This window comes from Sander lucioperca, chromosome 7 (assembly GCF_008315115.2).
Source record: "Sander lucioperca isolate FBNREF2018 chromosome 7, SLUC_FBN_1.2, whole genome shotgun sequence".
NCBI lineage: Eukaryota > Metazoa > Chordata > Actinopteri > Perciformes > Percidae > Sander > Sander lucioperca.
In genome coordinates, this window is record NC_050179.1 from 209,225 (window position 1) to 232,500 (window position 23,276).

Genomic DNA, 23,276 nt, shown 5'->3' on the forward strand with positions numbered 1-23,276 from the left:
CCTCCAGAGTACCCCCAGGGGGACACGTACCCCCTGCAGTCCTCTAGAGTACCCCTAGGGGGACACGTACCCCTGCAGTCCTCCAGAGTACCCCTAGGGGGACACGTACCCCCTGCAGTCCTCCAGAGTACCCCTAGGGGGACACGTACCCCCTGCAGTCCTCTAGAGTACCCCTTGGGGGACACGTACCCCCTGCAGTCCTCCAGAGTACCCCTAGGGGGACACGGACCCCCTGCAGTCCTCTAAAGTACCCCTAGGGGGACACGTACCCCCTGCAGTCCTCCAGAGTACCCCTAGGTGGACACGTACCCCCTGCAGTCCTCCAGAGTACCCCCAGGGGGACACGTACCCCCTGCAGTCCTCTAGAGTACCCCTAGGGGGACACGTACCCCCTGCAGTCCTCTAGAGTACCCCTAGGGGGACACGTACCCCCTGCAGTCCTCCAGAGTACCCCTAGGGGGACACGTACCCCCTGCAGTCCTCTAAAGTACCCCTAGGGGGACACGGACCCCTGCAGTCCTCTAAAGTACCCTTAGGGGGACACGTACCCCCTGCAGTCCTCTAAAGTACCCCTAGGGGGACACGTGACATTTAAGTTATAACACACGTGTGGGTACACAAAAAAGATCCTAAGTTTGTGGCCGGGTTAGCTCAGTTGGTAGAGCAGGCGCACATATATAGAGGTTTACTCCTAGACGCAGAAGCCGCGGGCAGACAAAAGTATAAGGGGTTCAGGTCCGCTCAGTCTCTCTCGAATTGTGAACCCCGTCTGACCATATCCCTAATCTTTTTATCGTCTTCCTTGATGGTGTCATCCTCTCTGTCTCCGGGCAGATTTCTTCAGTACACACACATACACACACACACACACACACACACACACACACACACACACACACACACACACACACGCAAGTGCGTTTCACTATCTTTGTGGGGACCTGTCATTGATATAATGCATTCCCTAGCCCCTTACCCTAACCTTAACCATCACCACTAAATGCCTAACCTTAACCCTTACCCTCACCCTAACCATAACCTAATTCTGTAATCAAAGCTTAAGCTAACCATTTGTGTGTCCACATACAACTCACATATATTATATATATATATATATATATATATATATATATATATATATATATATATATATATATATATATATAAATACTTTTATACTGAGAATAACACATCTAGTTTATAGAAATATTTCTTACAAAATGCAAACCACTAATCGGATTCCAACAGACTTGAGAATTCACGCTGTTATTCACCAAAATAAAATGGTGACATTTATTGTATTTTGCTGGTCAGTGTGGGGCTTTTCAGTTTCTGAGTTCTGATGTCCCGTCCCTTTCCTCTGTCTCTGTGTTGGCGTTCTAACCTCCGGTGGATTTGTGAGGACTATGGTTAACTGCTCCTCCGATCTCTGCAGGGTAAATCCAGACAGCTAGCTAGACTATCTGTCCATTCGGGGTTTTCTGTTGCACGACTAAAACTACTTTTGAACGTACACACGTTCCACCAAAACAAGTTCCTTCCTGAGACTATTTAGCAGAGGCACCGTGGCTCCGTCCGGAGCTTAGCCCCGCCTACGATGATTGTGATTGGTTTAAAGAGATGCCAATAAACCAGAGCACATTGTTCTCCCATCCAGGAATGCTGTGTGGACTAGAAGGTCTGACTATGTGAGACTATGTGGTTAACAGAATGTGTAACTCACGGAAACATCCGAGTTTATTAACGTAACAGCAGACTGACGGAGTTTCTCTTCTCTGGCAGAAGATGGAGGGATGACAGACGAGAGCCAACAGAGGAGCGCTGAGAACCAGGTAGACTCAACATGTTACACTCATATGATCATGTTGTCGATCTGAACAGAAACCTTTGATGAGTGTGTGTGTCTGTGCGAGTGTGTGTGTGTGTGTGTGTGTGAGAGTGTGTGTGTGTGCGCGAGTGTGTGTGTGTGTGTGTGTGTGTGTGTGTGTGTGTGCACGCGCGCTTGTATGTGTGTCTGTGTGTGTGTGTCTGTGTGTGTGTGTGTGTGTGTCTGTTTGTGTGTGTGTGTGTGTGTGTGTGTGCGCGCGCTTGTATGTGTGTCTGTGTGTGTGTGCATGAGTGTGTGTGTGTGCGAGTGTGTGTGTGTGCGTGTGTGTGTGTGTGTGTGTGTGTCTGTGTGTGTGTCTGTTTGTGTGTGTGTGTGTGTCTGTGTGTGTGTGTGTGTGTGTGAGTGTGTGTGTGCATGTGTGTGTGTGTGTGTGTGTGTGTGTGTGCGAGTGTGTGTGTGTGTGAGTGTGTGTGTGTCTGTGTGTCTGTGTGTGTGTGTGTGTGTGTGTGTGTGCGCACGCTTGTATGTGTGTCTGTGTGTGTGTGCATGAGTGTGTGTGAGTGTGTGTGTGTGTGTGTGTGTGTGTGTGTGTGTGTGTGTGTGTGTTAGTTACTAGTTAGTTTACACATGTAAATATTTTGACGGTTGAAGTAATTTTTCAAATAAAAACATTTCCTAGTTTTGTATTTTAATAATGTTAATAATTGTATGTAGGCCTACATGTATTTCAACTAAAAATAATTCTTAGTATTTTTTAATTATTATTTCTAATTATTTTATATTTTTTAATTCTTTTTAAATTAATTTCCAATATGTTTTAACTTATTGTTAATTATTTAGACTTTTTTTTTAATTTCTTATTTATTCAATTAATATATATTTAATCTATTTCTTAAGTTTTAATATATTGTTAATTATTATGATTTGTTTTGAATAATTTTAATTTATTTCTAATTATTTGGAATTATTATTATTTTTTTATAAATATTTTTTAATTAATATTTTAATTGTTCCCTAGGATACGGCTCCTCGTCCAGCACCACGGAGCCTGATCCAGAACCCGGTTCAGAGCCTGATCCAGAACCCGGTCCAGAGTCTGATCCAGAACCAGGTCCAGAGTCTGATCCAGAACCAGGTCCAGAACCCGGTGCAGAGTCTGATCCAGAACCCAGTCCAGAACCAGGTCCAGAACCAGGTCCAGAAACCGGTCAGCCTGGTCAGTCCCGGACCTGCAGGTACGACACGGAGCTTCAGAAATAATAAATCTGTTTTCCTGATCAGTTATCACTGAGGGGAAAGTTTCAGGGTCTTTGTTTCCATGGTAACTAGAAGATGGATACCCGAACCGAGCCCGCCAGGAACCGACGGTACCCGGCAGTGTTTGGACAGATATTTAGAAATGATGTTGGGGTTCGGGTCGGGCTCGGTCACATCAGCACGATAAGGCATTGAACATTTTAAATTTAAAACAGCTGATTATGTAGGTGTGCACCTGTGATAAGCATAGACAGTATATATAATGGACCAGCAGGTCCCGTGTCTCTGGACGGAGACCAGTGAAGTCTCTTTCCCGGTGATGGCTGAGCGTTACTGAGCAGCCTCCAACTGAGCTTGAAGACGTAGATGTGACGTGAGCAACCTGTCTGAAAGTTGGAAGTCTTCTGGTAGCTGTGCCAAGAGAAATCTCAATCATTCCCAATCTAGCAGAGACGGAGAGCGTAGGTATATGTAAGGAGATAACATAGACACAGGCTAATTATTGATCACTAAAATGATAGTTAACATTAGTAATTACACTTAAACAGCTAATGGAAGTCCAAACTGCCTGAGAGCTTCTCCTGTACTATACGGTAATTCCTCTACTATGAGACAGTAAGTCTCGTGGTTATGACCCAATCGTTAGCCTGTTTTTTAACGTCTGCTACGGAGCCATAACGTGAGGTACAAGGTAATGGAGCCTTTTATACATTGTCGTGTTTCTTTAGAAATAAACAATGGACAAATAGAGTCTTTAAACTCTTCAGATGTAAAGTTATTCTCTGTCAAAGTGACGTCAAAATGAATGGCAGTCAATGGGATGCTAACGGGAGGTGATGGCTTGGTAGCATCAAAATGGCGCCATAGGAGCTACGCGGTCCGAGGAGAAGCTGACCCCCTTGGTATTAACGTGAGCTTGTTGCCCCGTGTGAGCTGATGACCTCATCTGTTGACATTTCTGAATGCCTTCCTACAAACGTACGTGTGTCATTAATATCAGAAAAAAGTTTTTAACTGTGTCAGGCTCGGACAGAACAATGCGGCCCGATCCAGACTCTAAAGGTAACAACTCCCAGGCCTCAGGTTGGGGAACAATGGGGGGTCACAGTTACAACAAACCCGAGCCACGTTCAGCCCTGACAACAACATAATGCTTCTTTTCTCTACCATGTATACACACCACTAACACCAACTTATTACCAATACTTTTACAATTATTTTTGGAATTCATGCTCAGGATACTGTTTCAAAACATATATATATATATATATATATATATGTGTGTGTGTGTGTGTGTGTGTGTGTGTGTGTGTGTCTGCTGATTGGCTATCAGCTGAGACACAGCCAATAAACCAGAGAAAACAGAACTCAAAGCCCATTTGACATCGTCCAGAGGAAACATGTCATTCAATACGGAAACCGTACACTCTAAGAAATAAGTCAGGGATAATCACCTCAAGGCAGGGCAATAAACAGTTTGATATGCCCGGCTTGTGGACAGTAACTTTCCACAAGCCGGGCATATCAATCTGTTTATTGCCCTGCCTTGAGGTGATTATCCCGTTTATTCTACTTCTTGCTTGCCAACATAATAAAACAATTCAAATACTTTAATAATTATGCTTTTTCTTATTCGTATTGCATGCTTATTAAATGTATACTCTGTTTGAGTTCATCTCCCTCAAAAAGTCCCTCCCCTTTAGAACTACGGTGAATAACGCTAGCTCAGTTGTTTTCACTGTCAGTCTGTCCTTCTGGTGGCTCTTCCACTCGGTGAAAACCTTGATAGCAAAGGCAGTTGCCTTTTTCGTGTTTGATTCAAGGGCCCCGTCTTCAATTGTACACAGCTCCTCATCTGTCAGATCTCGTTAACGGGACCCTGGGCCTCGTCTTCATCTGTCAGATCTCGTTAACGGGACCCTGGACCTCGTCTTCATCTGTCAGATCTCGTTAACGGGACCCTGGACCTCGTCTTCATCTGTCAGATCTCGTTAACGGGACCCTGGGCCTCGTCTTCATCTGTCAGATCTCGTTAACTGGACCCTGGACCTCGTCTTCATCTGTCAGATCTCGTTAACGGGACCCTGGACCTCGTCTTCATCTGTCAGATCTCGTTAACGGGACCCTGGGCCTCGTCTTTCTCTTTTGTCATTCCGTCGTCCTCGTCGTGTCAAATGTGTATCTGTGACAGTATATCAAATGTCTTCCCTACTCCAAATATATTAAAATTGACAATGAATTCGACCATTTTTAAAACAACAATAATGTTTAGAACTACGGCGAATAACGTTCAGCTGTAGCTAACGTTAATTAGTTTCTATAGCAACCACACAAGGCTGCATCTGATCACTAGCGTTAGTTTAATAACGTAGTTGCTACATCGTATCTGATCACTAGTGTTAGTTTAATAATGTAGTTGCTACATCGTATCTGATCACTAACATTAGTTTAATAATGTAGTTGCTACATCGTATCTGATCACTAACATTAGTTTAATAACGTAGTTGCTACATCGTATCTGATCACTAACATTAGTTTAATAACGTAGTTGCTACATCGTATCTGATCACTAACATTAGTTTAATAACGTAGTTGCTACATCGTATCTGATCACTAACGTTAGTTTAATAACGTAGTTGCTACATCGTATCTGATCACTAACGTTAGTTTAATAACGTAGTTGCTACATTGTATCTGATCACTAACATTAGTTTAATAACGTAGTTGCTACGTTGTATCTGATCACTAACATTAGTTTAATAATGTAGTTGCTACATCGTATCTGATCACTAGTGTTAGTTTAATAACGTAGTTGCTACATCGTATCTGATCGCTAACATTAGTTTAATAACGTAGTTGCTACGTCGTATCTGATCACTAACATTAGTTTAATAATGTAGTTGCTACGTCGTATCTGATCACTAACGTTAGTTTAATAACGTAGTTGCTACGTCGTATCTGATCACTAACGTTAGTTTAATAACGTAGTTGCTACGTCGTATCTGATCACTAACATTAGTTTAATAACGTAGTTGCTACATCGTATCTGATCACTAACATTAGTTTAATAACGTAGTTGCTACGTCGTATCTGATCGCTAACGTTAGTTTAATAACGTAGTTGCTACGTTGTATCTCTCGACTGACCCTCCTGTAGATTTCCGACACGTTTTAGAAAGTTTTTTAAACAAGGTTTATTTTTAGAATGGACCTCATGTTTGAAATTTCTGTGATAAAAAAAAAATCCAAGCGGCGTATTGATCTACTATTTGATGACGCTGTGCTCAGTCAGCGGGCAACCTGCCGGGTTAATGCCCTCCTCCCAGCCAATCAGAATCAAGCATTCTTAAACAAAGTAGAATAATAGCATAATAATAACAGACAAAGTTACTGGCAGCTGAATACGGAAATGTTGTGTGTAGCTACAGTTAAAATACAGAACATTTTCTGTAAGGCCTGTTATATATAATCCTCTCATATAAAGCTGATCAGTTAGTAAACTTTTCAAAAACATCTGAAAAAAGTAGAAAAAAGCCACCAAAATGTCGTAACAAATTAGAAACAAAAAAATTTAAAAATGTTGACTAAAATGACAGCGTCGACTTCTTTAATCCCCTAAAACCAACCTTTCGTGGTTGACAACAGCTGTCGGAGCACACATTATGGAAGTTGAAATGTAATTACGGGAATTGTTGTGTCTTTGTAAATTATAGAGTGTGGTCTAGACCTACTCTTGTTATGAGGCAGGAGATAATAGGAGCCAAACGCAGAGAGCAGGCAGGCAGGCAGGACTCAAACTGAGGATTTATTAACAAGAGGAAGGCAAACTGAAAGTTCAAAAGAATGCACAAAAACTCACAGGATTACGAGCTGACCAGGAAAACGCACAAACTGACAGGACATGGACACACACGGACACAAAACGATCTGACAAGAGGGAAAGGAAAACACAAGGGCTAAATCCACTGGGTAATGAGGTAACGAGGGGCAGGTGACACAGCAGGTGAGACACATTAGGAGAGACAGGGTGATCAACAAAGGCGGGAAAACACAGGAATAAAACTGGACGAGACAAGACAGAAAACCAGACTATCAAAATAAAACAGGAAACAGAAATATACACAGAACTGAATGCACAAAACAGGATAAAAATGGAACAGAAATATACAGAATAAATATACAAAAACAGGAAACATACAGAAATCATAATACAGGCAACAGAAATGTCCACAACCACGACAACTCTATCTGTAAAGGGTCTTGAGATAACTCCTGTTATGGGTTGATACTATAAATAAAATTGAATTGAATTGAATTAAAAAACATAAATACAAACTGTGAATCACGTTTTTCAGACAGTTTCTGTTAAAATATTCAGTCATCCAACTGTTATACACAGATGTTTCCTAGAGTGTAGAAACACCGTGCACGCCGTTTAGAGATTGATTTCGTTTATGTTTCGTCCCGGCGTTGACTGTTGGCAGGAAACAGGAAGTGAAGTCATTGACACATATTTTACTGTCATAACAATAAAGAGACTGTTTTGATGTTGATTTTCTGTGCAGTGGTCTCAGTGTCGGCCAGTAACGGCTGCCTGAAGGAAGGGACTCAGTCAGTCTGATGTGCAAAGGCGGCTCATTCCAGAGTCTCAGAGCTGCCACGGCAAACGCACGGGCACCTCTGGATTTACGTTTGGTCTTGGGGACGACCAGTAGTGTCTGGTCAGCCGAGAGGGGGTGTAGGGCACGAGCAGATTAGACAGGTACTGGGGGGCCAGGCCATGCAGACATTTAAAAACAAATAGAAGAATTTTAAAATCAGTGCGAAAGTGCACAGGGAGCCAGTGGAGGGATTGGAGAATGGGTGTAATATGGTCAAATTTTCGAGTTCCAGTTAAAAGACGAGCAGCTGCATTTTGAACTAGCTGTAATCGTGCCATATTTGATTTGCTAATACCGGTGTAAAGTGCATTGCAATTTTGGTGCCTTAAATAGTAATGCTGTGATGCTGTATGAAGAGGAATCCGCCGACACTGTTCTTGATTATAAAAAGGTTTATTACAATCAGAGATTCAGCATCAATTTTACAAACTCCTGCAGAGAGCTTGGAGAACGACCAACCCAATCTTCCAAAAAGTCATTCCGCCTTTTCTTTGTGTGCAGACCGTATATATACCATGCATACATTAACATAGGACGTGATATGTGTGAGTATATGATTGGAACAGAAGACTGACCAATCCATGCCTGTTATCTGGCATAACTCCAAAAAAGGTATCTTCTGTCTTGGGGGGACCTCTGCTCATGTTAACAATTTCCAGATGTTCTCAGTAAATGTAGAGTAAAGTTCATGCATCTCCTTATACCAACTCTTAAGTCAAAGTGTATAGAATGTTATAGAATGTCAATATACCACACAATAATCTAAACGAGTGGTGATAAAAGCATGGATTAAAATTTCATAAATACAAACTGTGAATCACGTTCTACGGACAAATTCTGTTAAAATATCCAGTCATACAACTGTTAATACACAGATGTTTCCTAGGGTGTAGAAACACCGTGCACGCCGTTTAGAGATTGAACGTGTCCCGGCGTCCCGGCGTCCCGGCGTCGACTGTTGGCAGGAAATAGGAAGTGAAGTCATTGACACATGTTTTACTGTCATAACAATAAAGAGACTGTTTTGATGTTGATTTTCTGTGCAGTGGTCTCAGTGTCGGCCAGTAACGGCGGCCTGAAGCCCCCCCTCCCCCAGGCCGTGGTGCAGCCGGAGGACAGAGGCTTCCCCCCCGCCCAGCCCTGGTTCCCCCCCCAGCAGAGTCCGTCCAAACGCAGAGGGTGAGTCCCCAAATCATCAGCTGTCAGCTACATCCTTTACAAGTTAGATCCTAGAAATCGCCTTTTCGTGCTGATCCGAAACTTTATCAGATCCTCTGTGGTTTCAGGGCCGCTGATATCTTGTTCGACAGCTTCGCTTCAGACGGGAGAATCAACATCAACCAGTTCTTTGAGGTAATTTTTAATCATTTATGAAAAAAACGATGCAGTGAAAGGGAAAGACCCACACATCATACATCATTCAAAATGAAGTAAATACATATTCTAAAAGGTTTCTGCAAGACAGTATCCTTTGCTGCACGGGAGGCAAATAGTTCATCTTACTGGAAGCAATTTGCAATAATATTTAAAGTGGCCATTTTATGAAAAAATCACTTTTTCTGGGATTTGGGGAGTTATTTTGTGTCTCTGGTGCTTCCACACACATACAAACTTTGATAATAACCATCCATGGTGTTTAGAGTGAGATACGGTTTCTGAATGTGTCCTGCCTTCAGTCTCTGGGTGAGCTGGTCAACATCCGCACAGCTTTCTACGTCACTAGCTGAGACGAGGGGGCTAGGGGGCTAACCGTTAGCATGCTAGCTCGTTCTCAATGGCAAAACACTGCTACAACACACACTAGTTCACCATAATCTACAAAAGAACTACTTCCATGTCCCTGTTCTGCAGGTATTCCACGCAAAGTTGGAAGTGTGCCCTCGTTTAGAAGAAGTCTCCCTGCTAATCCTGCCTTGTACTACTGAAGTTGGAGAAACAGCTAGCTAGCTCATGTAGTCCTTACCTAGCTACTGAGCATGTGATCTTACCTAGCTACTGATCATGTGATCTTACCTAGCTACTGAGCATGTAGTCCTTACCTAGCTACTGAGCATGTGGTCTTACCTAGCTACTGATCATGTGATCTTACCTAGCTACCGAGCATGTGATCTTACCTAGCTACTGAGCATGTGCGACTGCCAACAAAGATGTTACAGCAGTGAGAGGTCTCACTCTGTAGCTAAAACAGAGACCTGAACACAGGGTGAAAAGAGGAGCTGCAGCAATGAGCAGTACAACTAAAATATGGTGTTTTTTGATAATTAAACCATGTAAACCTATTCTGGTACAACCTCTAAATGCAATTATGAACCTGAAAATGAGCAGAATGTGAGCGCTTTAAGGATGTGAGTTTATTACATGCAGACAATGGATCAAATTCTTATTGCAAATTGACTCTTGTGGGGAATTATTTGAAGCGTTTGTACATGTTTTTTTAGGGGTTTGTGGTTCTGATTATTCAGTTTGTTTTCTCCATCAGGCTGTCTGGAGCTCCGGGCTGCACAGGTCCGACCCTCGGCTCAGAGAATGTTTCTTCCACCTGAGAAAACTGCAGGACGCTGAAGGATCAGTGGACAGGAACACCTTCCACAGGTCCTCTTCTCTGTTTTAGGATTGGATTTACGTCTTCTGACCCTCTCTTATTCCTCTGTACTACTTTCCTGAAGGGTTTCCCAGAACCTCTATCTAATTTAATACAATTACATTTTTTTTATAGTGTCAAATCATAACAGAAGTTGGGCTTCCAGGTAGCTCAGCTGGTAGAGCGGGCGCCCATATATAGAGGTTTACTCCTCGCTGCAACAGGCAAGGGTTCGACTCCAACCTGTGGCCCTTTGCTGCATGTCAAGAATCACAGGTCTCTCTGTCTGTCTGTCTGTCTGTCTCTCCGTCTGTCTCTGTCTCTCTCTCTCTCTGTCTGTCTCTCTCTCTCTCTGTCTGTCTCTCTGTCTCTCTGTCTGTCTCTCTCTGTCTGTCTGTCCGTCTGTCTGTCTGTCTGTCTGTCTGCCTGTTTGTCTGTCTCTCTGTCTCTCTGTCTCTCTGTCTGTCTGTCTCTCCGTCTCTCTGTCTGTCTCTCCGCCTGTCTGTCTGTCTCTCTGTCTGTCTGTCTGTCTCTCTGTCTGTCTCCCGTTTCTCTATCTTTATATAGTTGTCTGGCTTGTTGTTGGGTCACTGGCGTCTTCCGGTTGTAGTTCAGCGTTATGTTATTCTGTCTTTTATTTCTGCTGTAGGTGCGTGACAGGATCCGTGTCTCTGATCCTGAAAGCTCTGCAGGGACGATTCGTCATTCCCGATTTTTCCACCTTCACTGAAGAAACTCAGAAGCTGTTTTCCAGGTGTCGTCAGCTGTCGTCTGTCCAGGTGAGTTCTGCTTGGACACCTGGGGGGGGGTCAGCGTCCCGCCCCCCCCAGCCTAAAACCTTTGACAAGAAGCTTTTCAGCAGAATATTTAGAATATTTTCAGCGCTATACCTTTCTGTCAGAAAGCCCTTTACGACGGGGAACTGAAGCCATTATCTCTGCTCTCTTTAAAGGTCCCATAGCATGCAAATGGGACCTTGCCCCCCCCCCCCCCCTCTCTCCTCCTCGATAGCATTTAAAGCTACAGACACAGAAATGGCACATCCTAAGGAAAGCTCATTGTGGGACTGGCTCTAGTGGCTGGAATTCTGCACCAAGGCTGAATTTCAGGAAAGAGACTTCAGATACAGTATTAGGGGACCACTAAGGTCTATATAAAAGAGACTTCAGATACAGTATTAGGGGACCACTAAGGTCTATATAAAAGAGACTTCAGATACAGTATTAGGGGACCACTAAGGTCTATATAAAAGAGACTTCAGATACAGTATTAGGGGACCACTAAGGCCTATATAAAAGAGACTTCAGATACAGTATTAGGGGACCACTAAGGTCTATATAAAAGAGACTTCAGATACAGTATTAGGGACCACTAAGGTCTATATAAAAGAGACTTCAGATACAGTATTAGGGGACCACTAAGGTCTATATAAAAGCATCCAAAAAGCAGCATGTCATAGGACCTTTAAAGCCACCAGACTCCTATAATAACTATATTATAATATATTTAAAATAAACTTACTTCATAAGCGATAATGCTGGTGCAACAGACAAAGCAACAGGTTGAAGGGATAGTTTGGATATCTTAATGTAAAGACAGTTTAACAAAAACGGTCATTTTACCTCAGAGAACACAGGAGTTGCTGCTCTACTGCTGCTGTCAGTTAGTTAGTTAGTGTTATTGTGTATCTTTGGTGTTTTAAAAAGTTAGAAACTATCAAAACTAACTGATGGAGGCAGCGGTAGAGCAGCAACTCCCTAGCCTGGTTGACCCCAGACCTTCTCAGTTGTAACTGAGAGTGGGGGGTCTGTGGAAGCTTCATTCACAGCCCATTTCCAAAGGGGCGTCACCAATGGACGCTGCTCAAATGCCTCTGGGCGCAATTGGATAGTCCTTCAACCAATCAGACCAATGATCCGGGTGATGCTGTGCTTCGGTGGCCGTCATGTTGAATGTAAACAAAAAGCTGCTCGCCGTCGCTGCGCTATCATCATCATGTAAAGCCAGCCTCAACGGTTGTGATTGGTGTAGAGCCCGCCTCAACAGTTGTGATTGGTGTAAAGCCCGCCTCAACAGTTGTGATTGGTGTAAAGCCCGCCTCAACAGTTGTGATTGGTGTAAAGCCCTCCTCAATGGTTGTGATTGGTGTAAAGCCTGCCTCAACGGTTGTGATTGGTGTAAAGCCCGCCTCAACGGTTGTGATTGGTGCCTCGATTTGGAAAAATTGGAAATGGGCTTGAAGGGCTCTTGGCCAGAGTGACTTGCAGAGCAAATCTAAAATTTGATAGGATAACAGCTTCAGTTCCCCGTCATAAAGGGCTGTCTGACAGCAAGGTAAAGCTCTGCAAATATTCTAAATATAACGTCTACTTAAACCCATAGAGCATATTTTTGGTACTGAATAAACCCTTGTGCTAAATCATCTTTTTACTGTTCTGTATTTGTGGAACCAGGAGAAAGAGAGCATGGACAGCAGTAAGTGGGGCGTCTCCATCTGCACTGTGGATGGACAGAGGTACGTCCAAGTCTTCAGAACGTCAACTGTCTTCTTCACTGCTTTAGTTGCCAACCTGTTCTCACTCTCAACTCATCAAATATGTACGCTTGGACAGTGGCTCTCAGTGTATGTATGGAACGTACCGGGCAGAGCAGCAGCTTGACCACAGCGCTGTAAGATGACGTAGTATTAAGAGAGACAACAGTAGAGAGTAGTATGTAGAGAGACAACAGTAGAGAGTAGTACGTAGAGAGACAACGGTAGAGAGTAGTATGTAGAGAGACAACAATAGAGAGTAGTATGTAGAGAGACAACGGTAGAGAGTAGTATGTAGAGAGACAACGGTAGAGAGTAGTATGTAGAGAGACAACAGTAGAGAGTAGTACGTAGAGACAACAGTAGAGAGTAGTATGTAGAGAGACAACAGTAGAGAGTATGTAGAGACAACAGTAGAGAGACAGCAGTAGAGAGCAGTGTTAATTTTACTCACATAGCAGTATGAGTAAAATTAATCACTCTGTCTCTCCATCTGTTTGTCTGTCTGTCTGTCTGTCTACTTGTCTGTCTTCCTGTCTCCCTGCCTGTCTGTCTGTCTCCCTGCCTGTCTGTCTGTCTGCCTGTCTGCCTGTCTCCCTGTCTGTCTCCCTGTGCCTGCCTGTCTGTCTGTCTGTCTGTCTGTCTGTCTCCCTCCCTGTCTGTCTGTCTGTCTGCCTGTCTGTCTCCCTGCCTGTCTGTCCATCTGTCTGTCTGTCTCCCTGCCTGTCTCCCTGTCTCCCTGTCTCCCTGCCTGTCTGTCTGTCAGGTTGTCTCTGGGCGACTGGGCCGGCCCCCAGCTTCTGGGCGAGGTGTCATGGCCGCTGGTGTACGGTGTGGCGGTGGACCTGCTGGGCTCTGACCTCGTCCACAGATACGTTGCCGTGGAGACGTACTCCAGTCACAACTCTCCGTTCACACTCACCAAAACAGGTCCAGGATCAGTTCCCGTCTCTCTGTCACAGCCACAATATAAAATCACATTTATAATATTCCTAAATATAATAAATATACAATATAATATAATTTATATATTTCTAGGACAAGGGGGGGATATTATTATTATGGTCCCCTAATACTGTATCTGAAGTCTCTTTTATATAGACCTTAGTGGTCCCCTAATACTGTATCTGAAGTAACCATTTGTTTAAAACGTGTTTGCAGGAATCCCTCACAGCCCGCTCACTGAGACAGGAGCCATCGTTACTACATCTTTACTGCAGGTAACTCATCCATCATCCGTCCTTTTATCACTAGTGATGTCACTTCCTCTAATGCATAATGTGTTGTGTGTCTTCCAGCTGGCCGGGCGCCTGTGTGCAGAGGAAGAGGAGAAGTATGACTCAGTAAGTAACGGACGAGATAGAGATAGAACAGGATGCTTTGCTATAGATAGATAGGTAGATAGGTAGGTAGGTAGGAAGGTAGGTAGGTAGGTAGGTAGACAGACAGACAGACAGACAGGTAGACGGACAGATAGGTAGGTAGGTAGGTAGACGGACGGACAGGTAGGTAGGTTGATGGACAGACAGGTAGACGGACAGATAGGTAGGTTGGCAGACGGACGGACAGGTAGGTAGGTAGACAGACAGACAGACAGACAGACAGACAGACAGACAGGTAGATGGACAGATAGGTAGGTAGGTAGACAGATGGACAGACAGACAGACAGCGAGACAGACAGACAGACAGGTAGGTAGATGTGACAAAAATTCTCCTTCAACACGACTAAAACCACATTAAAACATACAAAACAGCAGCTTTTCAGAGTGTATTTGCCGTTGTTGAGAATGGTTTTTGCAGAGGGAATGAAAGACGGCCCGACTCAGAGTAACTTACCGTCTCTGTGTCCCGTGGGTTTCTCCACTGTGTGTGTTGATTCCAACGGGAGAAGTGAACGTGAACACAGATTATCGCTCTGTACTCACCAAAGTAAAGTTTGGAGCCATTCCTCACAAGCCACATATCTCCAGAACATTCTGGCACTAAAATGGCATTTTTTTGGACGGACACATCAGGAGAAAATTAACTTTATTCCAGCTGTTTTTCTCTGTCTCAGGAACAAACTCTCAGAGAACCAAACGTCAGCTAACGTTTGTGAACGCCCTAACAAAACTAATCTCTGTGATGCTGAATATGTCTTTTAGCTGTTCAAATATCTAATGTTAGGCTAACATTAGTACTTTTACTGCAGTAAAGTACCTGAGTAGTTCTTCCATCACTGCTAGAAACTGACAACGTCTCAGAAACAAACTAACTGTTGTTTTTTTGTTTGTAGGTGTTGAACGTCATCCGAAGGCTCTGCAACAAGGAGCACGCCAACTTAAACTGCACCAGGTACTGATTCTGCAAACAGACTCGCAGTCACACTAAGTCTGATGATGATATTCCATATTTTTCTGCTTTAATACCCGACTAAGTATAAGACTAAGGGCCCTATTTTAACGATCTAAGCGCACGGCGTGAAGCGCCTGGTGCAGGTGTGTTTAGGGCGTGTCCAAATCCACTTTTGCTAGTTTGACGGCAGAAGAAAGTGTCTGTGTGCCGGGCGCATGGTTCTAAAGGGTTTTACTTAATGTCTTCATTAATCAGAGGTGTGTTTTGGGCGTAACATGCAATCAACCAATCAGAGATCATCTCCCATTCCCTTTAAAAGCCAGGCGCGTTTGGACCTTGGAGCATTGCTGTTATGATGGAGGATTTGCACCATAATATTTTTATTTGTAATCTTCTGCATGTGTGTGTGCTGCTGTGCGTCCCTGTGTGTGTAACAAGCATAGTGTGCACGCGCTGTGCACGAGTCTAGGAGCATTTTACTAATGCTCTGTTAAAATAACAATGAAATGCTGCGTTATTGACTTTAGACCAGGTTTTTGTTGGTCAATGGTGCCCTCACTTCCCGCTGCCTCAAGATAGCAATATGCCCAGAATGCACCTGAACACACCTCCCTGTAAGACCAGCACGCCCAGAATGCACCTGAACACACCTCCCTGTAAGACCAGCACGCACAGAATGCACCTGAACACACCTCCCTGTAAGACCAGCACGCCCATGGGCCACAGATGGGTGCAGGTGCATTTACTATTTAAACGACGTGGGCGCTGGACGGGAAACTGACAACTGCGTCGGTCTTAAACTAGCAAAGACACTTGGGTCGGGCTTTGCACTGCGCTGGGTGAAAGAAAGGGCGCTCTGTGGGACGCAGGCTGTCTGATCGCAGCCTTTTTGTCTTTATTTAAATGCTTGCTGCTTGTTTTCAATTTGTATTCTATGTAAAGCGGCTTTGAAGACTTCGAAAAACGCTTTAAAAATCCAATGTGTTATTATTAACATATTTATTTGAATATAAATGTACACATGAGAGTCTATAACTTAGTTTCTCCACTGAGGTACATTTTGTTTGTGTGGATGCAGTAAAGTGAGTTCTCTTGTTGTTATTGTTGTTTAGCTATCAGAGCAGCAGGAAGGCCAGTGTCAGACTCCACGCTCTGTCCTTCTACCTGCAGGAGAAAAAGGTAAAACATCCTTTAAAGGAACACGCTGACTTATTGGGACTTTGTCTTATTCCCCGTATCCCCCAGAGTTAGATAAGTCCATACATACCCTTCTCATCTCCGTGCATGTTGTAACTCTGTCTCTAGCTTAGCACAGATCCTGGAGGTAACTGGCTCCATCTAGCCTAGCTTAGCACAGATCCTGGAGGTAACTGGCTCCATCTAGCCTAGCTTAGCACAGATCCTGGAGGTAACCGGCTCCATCTAGCCTAGCTTAGCACAGATCCTGGAGGTAACTGGCTCCATCTAGCCTAGCTTAGCACAGATCCTGGAGGTAACCGGCTCCATCTAGCCTAGCTTAGCACAGATCCTGGAGGTAACCGGCTCCATCTAGCCTACTGCTCCCAATAAGTGACAAAATAACACCAACATGTTCCTATTTACATGTTGTGATTTGTAGAGTCACAGCGTGTACAAATAACAAGGTCACATGACACACAGCCATCTTCTAACCGTATACATACTGGGAACTATATTTTCAGAAGGCGAAGCACTGCTACTTCTGCTACTTGGGCGGAGTGAAATGCTCGCACCTGAGAAGCCCCGTGGTGAGGAGCAGAGAGTAGCCGTGCTTCGCCTTCTGAGAATATAGTTCCCAGTTTGTATACGGTTAGAAGATGGCTGTGTGTCATGTGACCTTGTTATTTGTACACGCTGTGACTCTACAAATCACAACATGTAAATAGGAACATGTTGGCTTATTGGATGTAGTAGGCTAGTTGGAGCCAGGTATGGACTTATCTAACTCTGGGTGAATAAGCTAAAGTCCCAATAAGTCGGCATGTTCCTTTAAACATAATTTTTGTCAGCCTCCCTGACCGTCGTCTCCTCTCTAACTAATCTTCTGCGTTCCAGTGTTTTCCAGAGAAGACGGACATTAATGCAGCTTTGGATCTAATGATGCAGGTAAAACACCGCGTTTAGTTTGTTGTTGTTTCAGGACAATGACAAATCCCCCTCCTTCAACCCTTGTGTTGTCTTTGTCGGTACCCGATCTGTGCTGCCCGCACGATCCGGTGGAGGCTAACGGCCGACCGCTACAACTACGACCGGAAGCGTGGAACAGATGGTGCAGTGTCGTGAATCCTCGTAAAACAGGATTATCCAGTCCCTCCAGAAAAACGTGATTATGTGATCTCATAATTCAATGCATAATCAGCCAAAGTCTGCATATTTATGCGGGGGGCCGCATATTTTCAAATACGCCGCACTTTCGCCGCATAAATTGCCGATTTCCGCACAAAATATGCGGGGCTTGCATGATTTCATAATCCCTGCATTTTCGTTGCAAAAAAGTCACATATATCTTAGCAGAAAGTTGAAAAATGTTGCGTTTACTTCACACAAGAGCAGCCATTTTCGCTTTCTGCCATGGGAATGTTATGAAATGACGTAATTACGAGACATGAACATCATCGAAAAGCTGCAAACCCCGTGATGAAGCCACGATGGAACCACAGTTTTTGCAAGTTCCCGCAATTTCATTGCATAAAATTGCATAAATATCCCGCATATTCCATTGCATTTTTTAAGAAAACGTGCCGCATAATCAAGGATTTTTTGCCCGCAACAATCACAAAAAAACACTGCATTTTTCTGGAAGGACTGGTTAACATTGTTGTGCCTTAAATAGTAATGCTGTGATGCTGTATGAAGAGGAATCCGCCGACACTGTTCTTGATTATAAAAAGGTTTATTACAAACAAAGATTCAGCATCAATTTTACAAACTCCTGCAGAGAGCTTGGAGAACGACCAACCCAAACCTCAAAATTTGCCGCTCTGCCTTTTCTTTGTGTGGACAAAACTTATATCTCAAGGCATTGAATTAGCATAGGACGTGATTTGTAAGTATACCATTGGACGGATAACTGACCAATCAATGCCTGTTATCTGGCACAACTCCAAAAAAGGTCTCTTCTGTCTTGGGGGGACCTCTACTCATGTTAACAATTTCCAGATATTCTCAGTAAATGTAGAGTAAAGTTCATGCATCCTCCTTATACCAACTCTTAAGTCAAAGTTTATAGAAAGTTATAAAATGTCAATATACCACAACATCTTGCGCATGACGGATTGTGCAGGCAGGACAGATCGAGTACCAACAAGCGCCGCTCCTCGAGTTGGGCCATTTTCATTACTCATTGCCAGACCCTTAATCTTTCGGATTTGGGTCTGGATTTCCAGACTCTCTGTTAACGTCACCAAACATTTCTGTGGAATGCAATAAAATAAATACTCTGTTCTCTCTGAGTGGTCTCCTAGTCTGTCCATGTAATGCTTCAAAGTAGCTTCTCATTTCAGTGTAATCTGAGTTTTTCTATAACCGAAAATAAGAAGATTTGAACATAAAAAATATAAAACTTCTGTCCTTTTCATTTTTTTTTCACAGAAAAATATTTGTTTAATGAATCAAATAAATGTTCCACATCAATCCCAACTATCTTTTCCATGATGTACTGTATATTTATAAAATAAATGAATTGTTTCCTTACCAATTAATACAAAATCTACAGGATTCAAAAACATAATTTTTAAATATTTTTGATATTTAAAAATATTCTTTTTTTTAATATTTGTTATCACATGTTGTCTGTACTGTGTGACAGTGCGCCTCCACGGAGATCACCTGTGAATCTGGCGCTTCCATGGCCGCCTCGCTGGCCAACGGCGGCCTCTGTCCGCTGTCAGGTGACCAGGTGCTGTCGCCAGCGGCAACGCGCTGTATGCTGTCCGTGATGCAGGTGGCCGGGATGAAGGATTACTCCTCCACCTTCCACTTTAAGGTCAGTTATTCATAGGGTTGGGCATCCTGACGAGCCAGACCCACATCCAGATGTTGTGTCTGGGAACTCCCCATTGGCTGGGCTCAATCCGAGGGGCGGGATAAACGGTTGTTGCTAAAGGGACGGCAATAGTCCCGACCAAGCGCGTTCTGTCTGGTTCTGTATTGTCGCCCAAAAATGAAAACCAGCAGCTGATTGGAAGAACGCGTCACGTGGGTCTGGTTTCTCCGGAAATTCACAGCCAGACTGTCATGGCGGCTCGTTCAGAATATGATCTCATATTGGACTAAAATAGTTCACCGAAACGTGTTTCTGAAAACATTTTAAGAGAGAAATAGGCCGTGCAGTTGCTGAATCTGTCTTCATTTCAGATCGACAAAGGTCAGTTTAAAAGATTTTCATCAGATTTTGAGAGGCTCTAGTCACGCTCATCCCGCTCCCCGTTTCCTGGTTAGCTCTCCACCAATCAGATGGGTCATTTGAGTCTGACTGCCAGCAGTGCCCGCCCCGCCGATTATACATGTCAAATCAGCCAAAATGAAGGCCGTCGGCCCCTCGGCTGGACGATGGCACGGAACACACCGACCAGACTGTTCGCCAGACTGTCAGACGGCCGATTATTGGCTCTGTGTGTCAGCGCCATTAACCCTCAGAACCCGACGCCGTCGTCGGCGACAAACAAAGGCACCTCTGATTAATATTTAGCTACTTTGATAACGGTTTAATGTAGAGACTTACCGATTTTTGCTGCTAAAAGCTAACGAGTTAGCCATCACAGGGGTGTCTTTGGTGTCTTTGTAGCCTTTACAGAAGGTTTTCTATCCAGCCTGGAAGTTGTGCCTCTTTTCGGAGTTGTTCACCAATACATCCAAACTCTTACATCCTAGATTTATCCACTTGATGTCCATAATTTATCAATTTTCGGTCATTTTTGCCGCTAGCTCGATGCTAGCTGCCATTTTGAATATCCCATGATGCTTTGCGAGATTGTGTTGACGTCTTTCAACCAATGGGAAGGCAGGTCCGTCATACAAAGAGTATATCGAGAGGAAAGATAGATCGCTCCAGCGAATCCAAGCGAGAACAAAGACTATAGAGTGAAAGATGGATCACTCGAGTTTATTACAGTTCTACAGAGAAGAATGTTTTGAGATTTGGCATAAATTTGGGCCTTTTTTGAAGAAATGTAAATAGTTTGTCCTTTTAAATGAGTTATAATGTTCATTATGTTTATTTTTGCACTGCATGACTCCAAATATATAGGACAACTGTTTTAGAACATTGCTGTGTGTGATTTCAATAAATATGACATTATTATTTGATTATTGGCATAAGTGAATGTCATGAGGGCAAAAGAGTCTGGACTTTTTTTGAAAAAATTTATATATTTAGTCAACTGTATAAGTTATAATGTGTATTTCTTCACAGTGTGACTCCTAATACATATGGGAGCTGATTTAGACAGGAGATTGGCTGTGATATCAATATATATCTGTGAGATTCATGTTCCGTTTTATTTATTTATTTGTCTTTAAGGTCATACAACCTTTGTTTACATTCAAGTGATCTCACTGCAGCACACATATTCTAATAGCCCAGTTTTTCCTGAAATAAATGATGTTCATAAATTGACTGTAGACAACAGGGTTGATGTTTTACAAGCTTTTTAGAAAATAAAATCAGACGGACAATGAACTGTAAAAATGACCTCAGGGCTGGTAGGGCTAACCTGCCGGGTTAGCGGTTTACTTTGTGTTTGAGAGACCGGGGGGTATCTTCAGTTGTTGTTTTTATTTTGAAGAGTCCATGTTGAATATGTTTCCGTTGGCAGACGTCGGTACCGGCCGTGTCGAGCAGCCGTGGCGCCCTGCTGGCGGTGGTTCCCGGGGTTTTGGGTCTGATGGCGTTCTCTCAGGAGACGGACGCCTGCGGAAACCCCTGGAGAGCCGTCCACTTCTGCCAGGTGACACCTCTCTCTCTGATTGGCTAACAGGCAGCAGGAAGCAGAGAGAAATATGTAATATTGGAAACACCCTGATTTATATGTTATATGGTATTCCCCCCGCTCCCCCTCTCATTCCCCCTGCTCTGGTGTTTCCCCCCTCTCATTCCCCCTGCTTCCCCTTCTCATTCCCCCTGCTCTGGTGTTTCCCCCTCTCATTCCCCCTGCTTCCCCCTCTCATTCCCCCTGCTCTGGTGTTTCCCCCTCTCATTCCCCCTGCTCTGGCGTTTGCCCTCTCATTCCCCCTGCTCTGGTGTTTCCCCTCTCATTCCCACTGCTCTGGCGTTTCCCCCTCTCATTCCCCCTATACCTCCTCTCATTCCCCCTGCTCTGGCGTTTCCCCCTCTCATTCCCCATGTTCTGGCGTTTCCCCTCTCATTCCCCCTGCTCTGGCGTTTCTCCTCTCATTCCCCCTGCTCTGGTGTTTGCCCTCTCATTCCCCCTGCTCTGGTGTTTCCCCTCTCATTCCCACTGCTCTGGCGTTTCCCCCTCTCATTCCCCCTATACCTCCTCTCATTCCCCCTGCTCTGGTGTTTGCCCTCTCATTCCCCCTGCTCTGGTGTTTCCCCTCTCATTCCCACTGCTCTGGCGTTTCCCCCTCTCATTCCCACTATACCTCCTCTCATTCCCCATGTTCTGGCATTTCCCCTCTCATTCCCCCTGCTCTGGTGTTTCTCCCTCTCATTCCCCCTGCTCTGGTGTTTCCCCCTCTCATTCCCCCTATCCTCCTCTCATTCGCCCCTATACCCCCTCTCATTCCCCCTGCTCTGGCGTTTCCCCTCTCATTCCCCCTGCTCTGGCGTTTCCCCTCTCATTCCCACTGCTCTGGCGTTTCCCCCTCTCATTCCCCCTATACCTCCTCTCATTCCCCCTGCTCTGGCGTTTCCCCCTCTCATTCCCCCTATACCTCCTCTCATTCCTCCTGCTCTGGCGTTTCCCCCTCTCATTCCCCATGTTCTGGCGTTTCCCCTCTCATTCCCCCTGCTCTGGCGTTTCTCCTCTCATTCCCCCTGCTCTGGTGTTTGCCCTCTCATTCCCCCTGCTCTGGTGTTTCCCCTCTCATTCCCACTGCTCTGGCGTTTCCCCCTCTCATTCCCCCTATACCTCCTCTCATTCCCCCTGCTCTGGTGTTTGCCCTCTCATTCCCCCTGCTCTGGTGTTTCCCCTCTCATTCCCACTGCTCTGGCGTTTCCCCCTCTCATTCCCCCTATACCTCCTCTCATTCCCCATGTTCTGGCATTTCCCCTCTCATTCCCCCTGCTCTGGCGTTTCTCCTCTCATTCCCCCTGCTCTGGTGTTTCCCCCTCTCATTCCCCCTGCTCTGGTGTTTCTCCCTCTCATTCCCCCTGCTCTGGTGTTTCCCCCTCTCATTCCCCCTATCCTCCTCTCATTCGCCCCTATACCCCCTCTCATTCCCCCTGCTCTGGCGTTTCCCCTCTCATTCCCCCTGCTCTGGTGTTTCCCCCTCTCATTCCCCCTATACCTCCTCTCATTCCCCCTGCTCTGGCGTTTCCCCCTCTCATTCCCCCTGCTCTGGGCGTGTTATTTTAAACAGAGATTAGTTCTTCTACTGGTGTAAATGGAGCCTCACTTGGCCATTAAGCTGATTCTGATTCTGTTTTTTGTTTTTTTTGGTTTGTAGGAGCTGATTTCCACATTCCAGCTGCACAGTTTTGACATCCGGACTCCGTTCAGACAGATCCTGGCCTACAGACAGTGGAAGGCTGAATCTGAGGTCAGTTCTGCTGTTTCTTCCTGATCGCAGAGCGCTTTACAGACTCACCATCTAGCTTCAGGATCACACTGGGAAAAGGCCACAAAACATTGAGTACAAGGTGTTTTTTGTGTGTGCTTGTAATAAGTAAAATAATCTGCCAGTGGAACAAGTAAAAAATACACTTGGTAAGATTTCTCGAAATAAGATTAGGGCCCTATCTTGCACCCGGCAAGAGGTGTGTTCAGGTGCATTCTGGGTGTGCTGGTCTTACAGGGAGGTGTGTTCAGGTGCATTCTGGGCATGCTGGTCTTACAGGGAGGTGTGTTCAGGTGCATTCTGGGAGTATTGCTATCTTGAGGCA

The 23,276-nt window shown here is 44.5% G+C and overlaps 1 protein-coding gene across 1 annotated transcript in view; it reads left to right on the forward strand.

Annotated features, from left to right (window-relative positions):
- Positions 1–23,276, forward strand: part of glsl (glutaminase like) — a 49,235-nt gene that overhangs the window by 23,134 nt on the left and 2,825 nt on the right. Inside the window, exons 3-18 of the mRNA XM_036003459.1 lie at positions 1,783–1,832; positions 2,847–3,063; positions 8,792–8,924; positions 9,032–9,098; positions 10,225–10,337; positions 10,976–11,105; positions 12,780–12,841; positions 13,626–13,789; positions 14,021–14,079; positions 14,158–14,202; positions 15,135–15,193; positions 16,306–16,372; positions 17,267–17,317; positions 19,020–19,196; positions 21,028–21,159; positions 22,841–22,933. Coding sequence (XP_035859352.1) covers positions 1,783–1,832; positions 2,847–3,063; positions 8,792–8,924; positions 9,032–9,098; positions 10,225–10,337; positions 10,976–11,105; positions 12,780–12,841; positions 13,626–13,789; positions 14,021–14,079; positions 14,158–14,202; positions 15,135–15,193; positions 16,306–16,372; positions 17,267–17,317; positions 19,020–19,196; positions 21,028–21,159; positions 22,841–22,933 — 1,619 coding nt within the window. The remainder of the gene's footprint in view (positions 1–1,782; positions 1,833–2,846; positions 3,064–8,791; positions 8,925–9,031; positions 9,099–10,224; positions 10,338–10,975; positions 11,106–12,779; positions 12,842–13,625; positions 13,790–14,020; positions 14,080–14,157; positions 14,203–15,134; positions 15,194–16,305; positions 16,373–17,266; positions 17,318–19,019; positions 19,197–21,027; positions 21,160–22,840; positions 22,934–23,276) is intronic.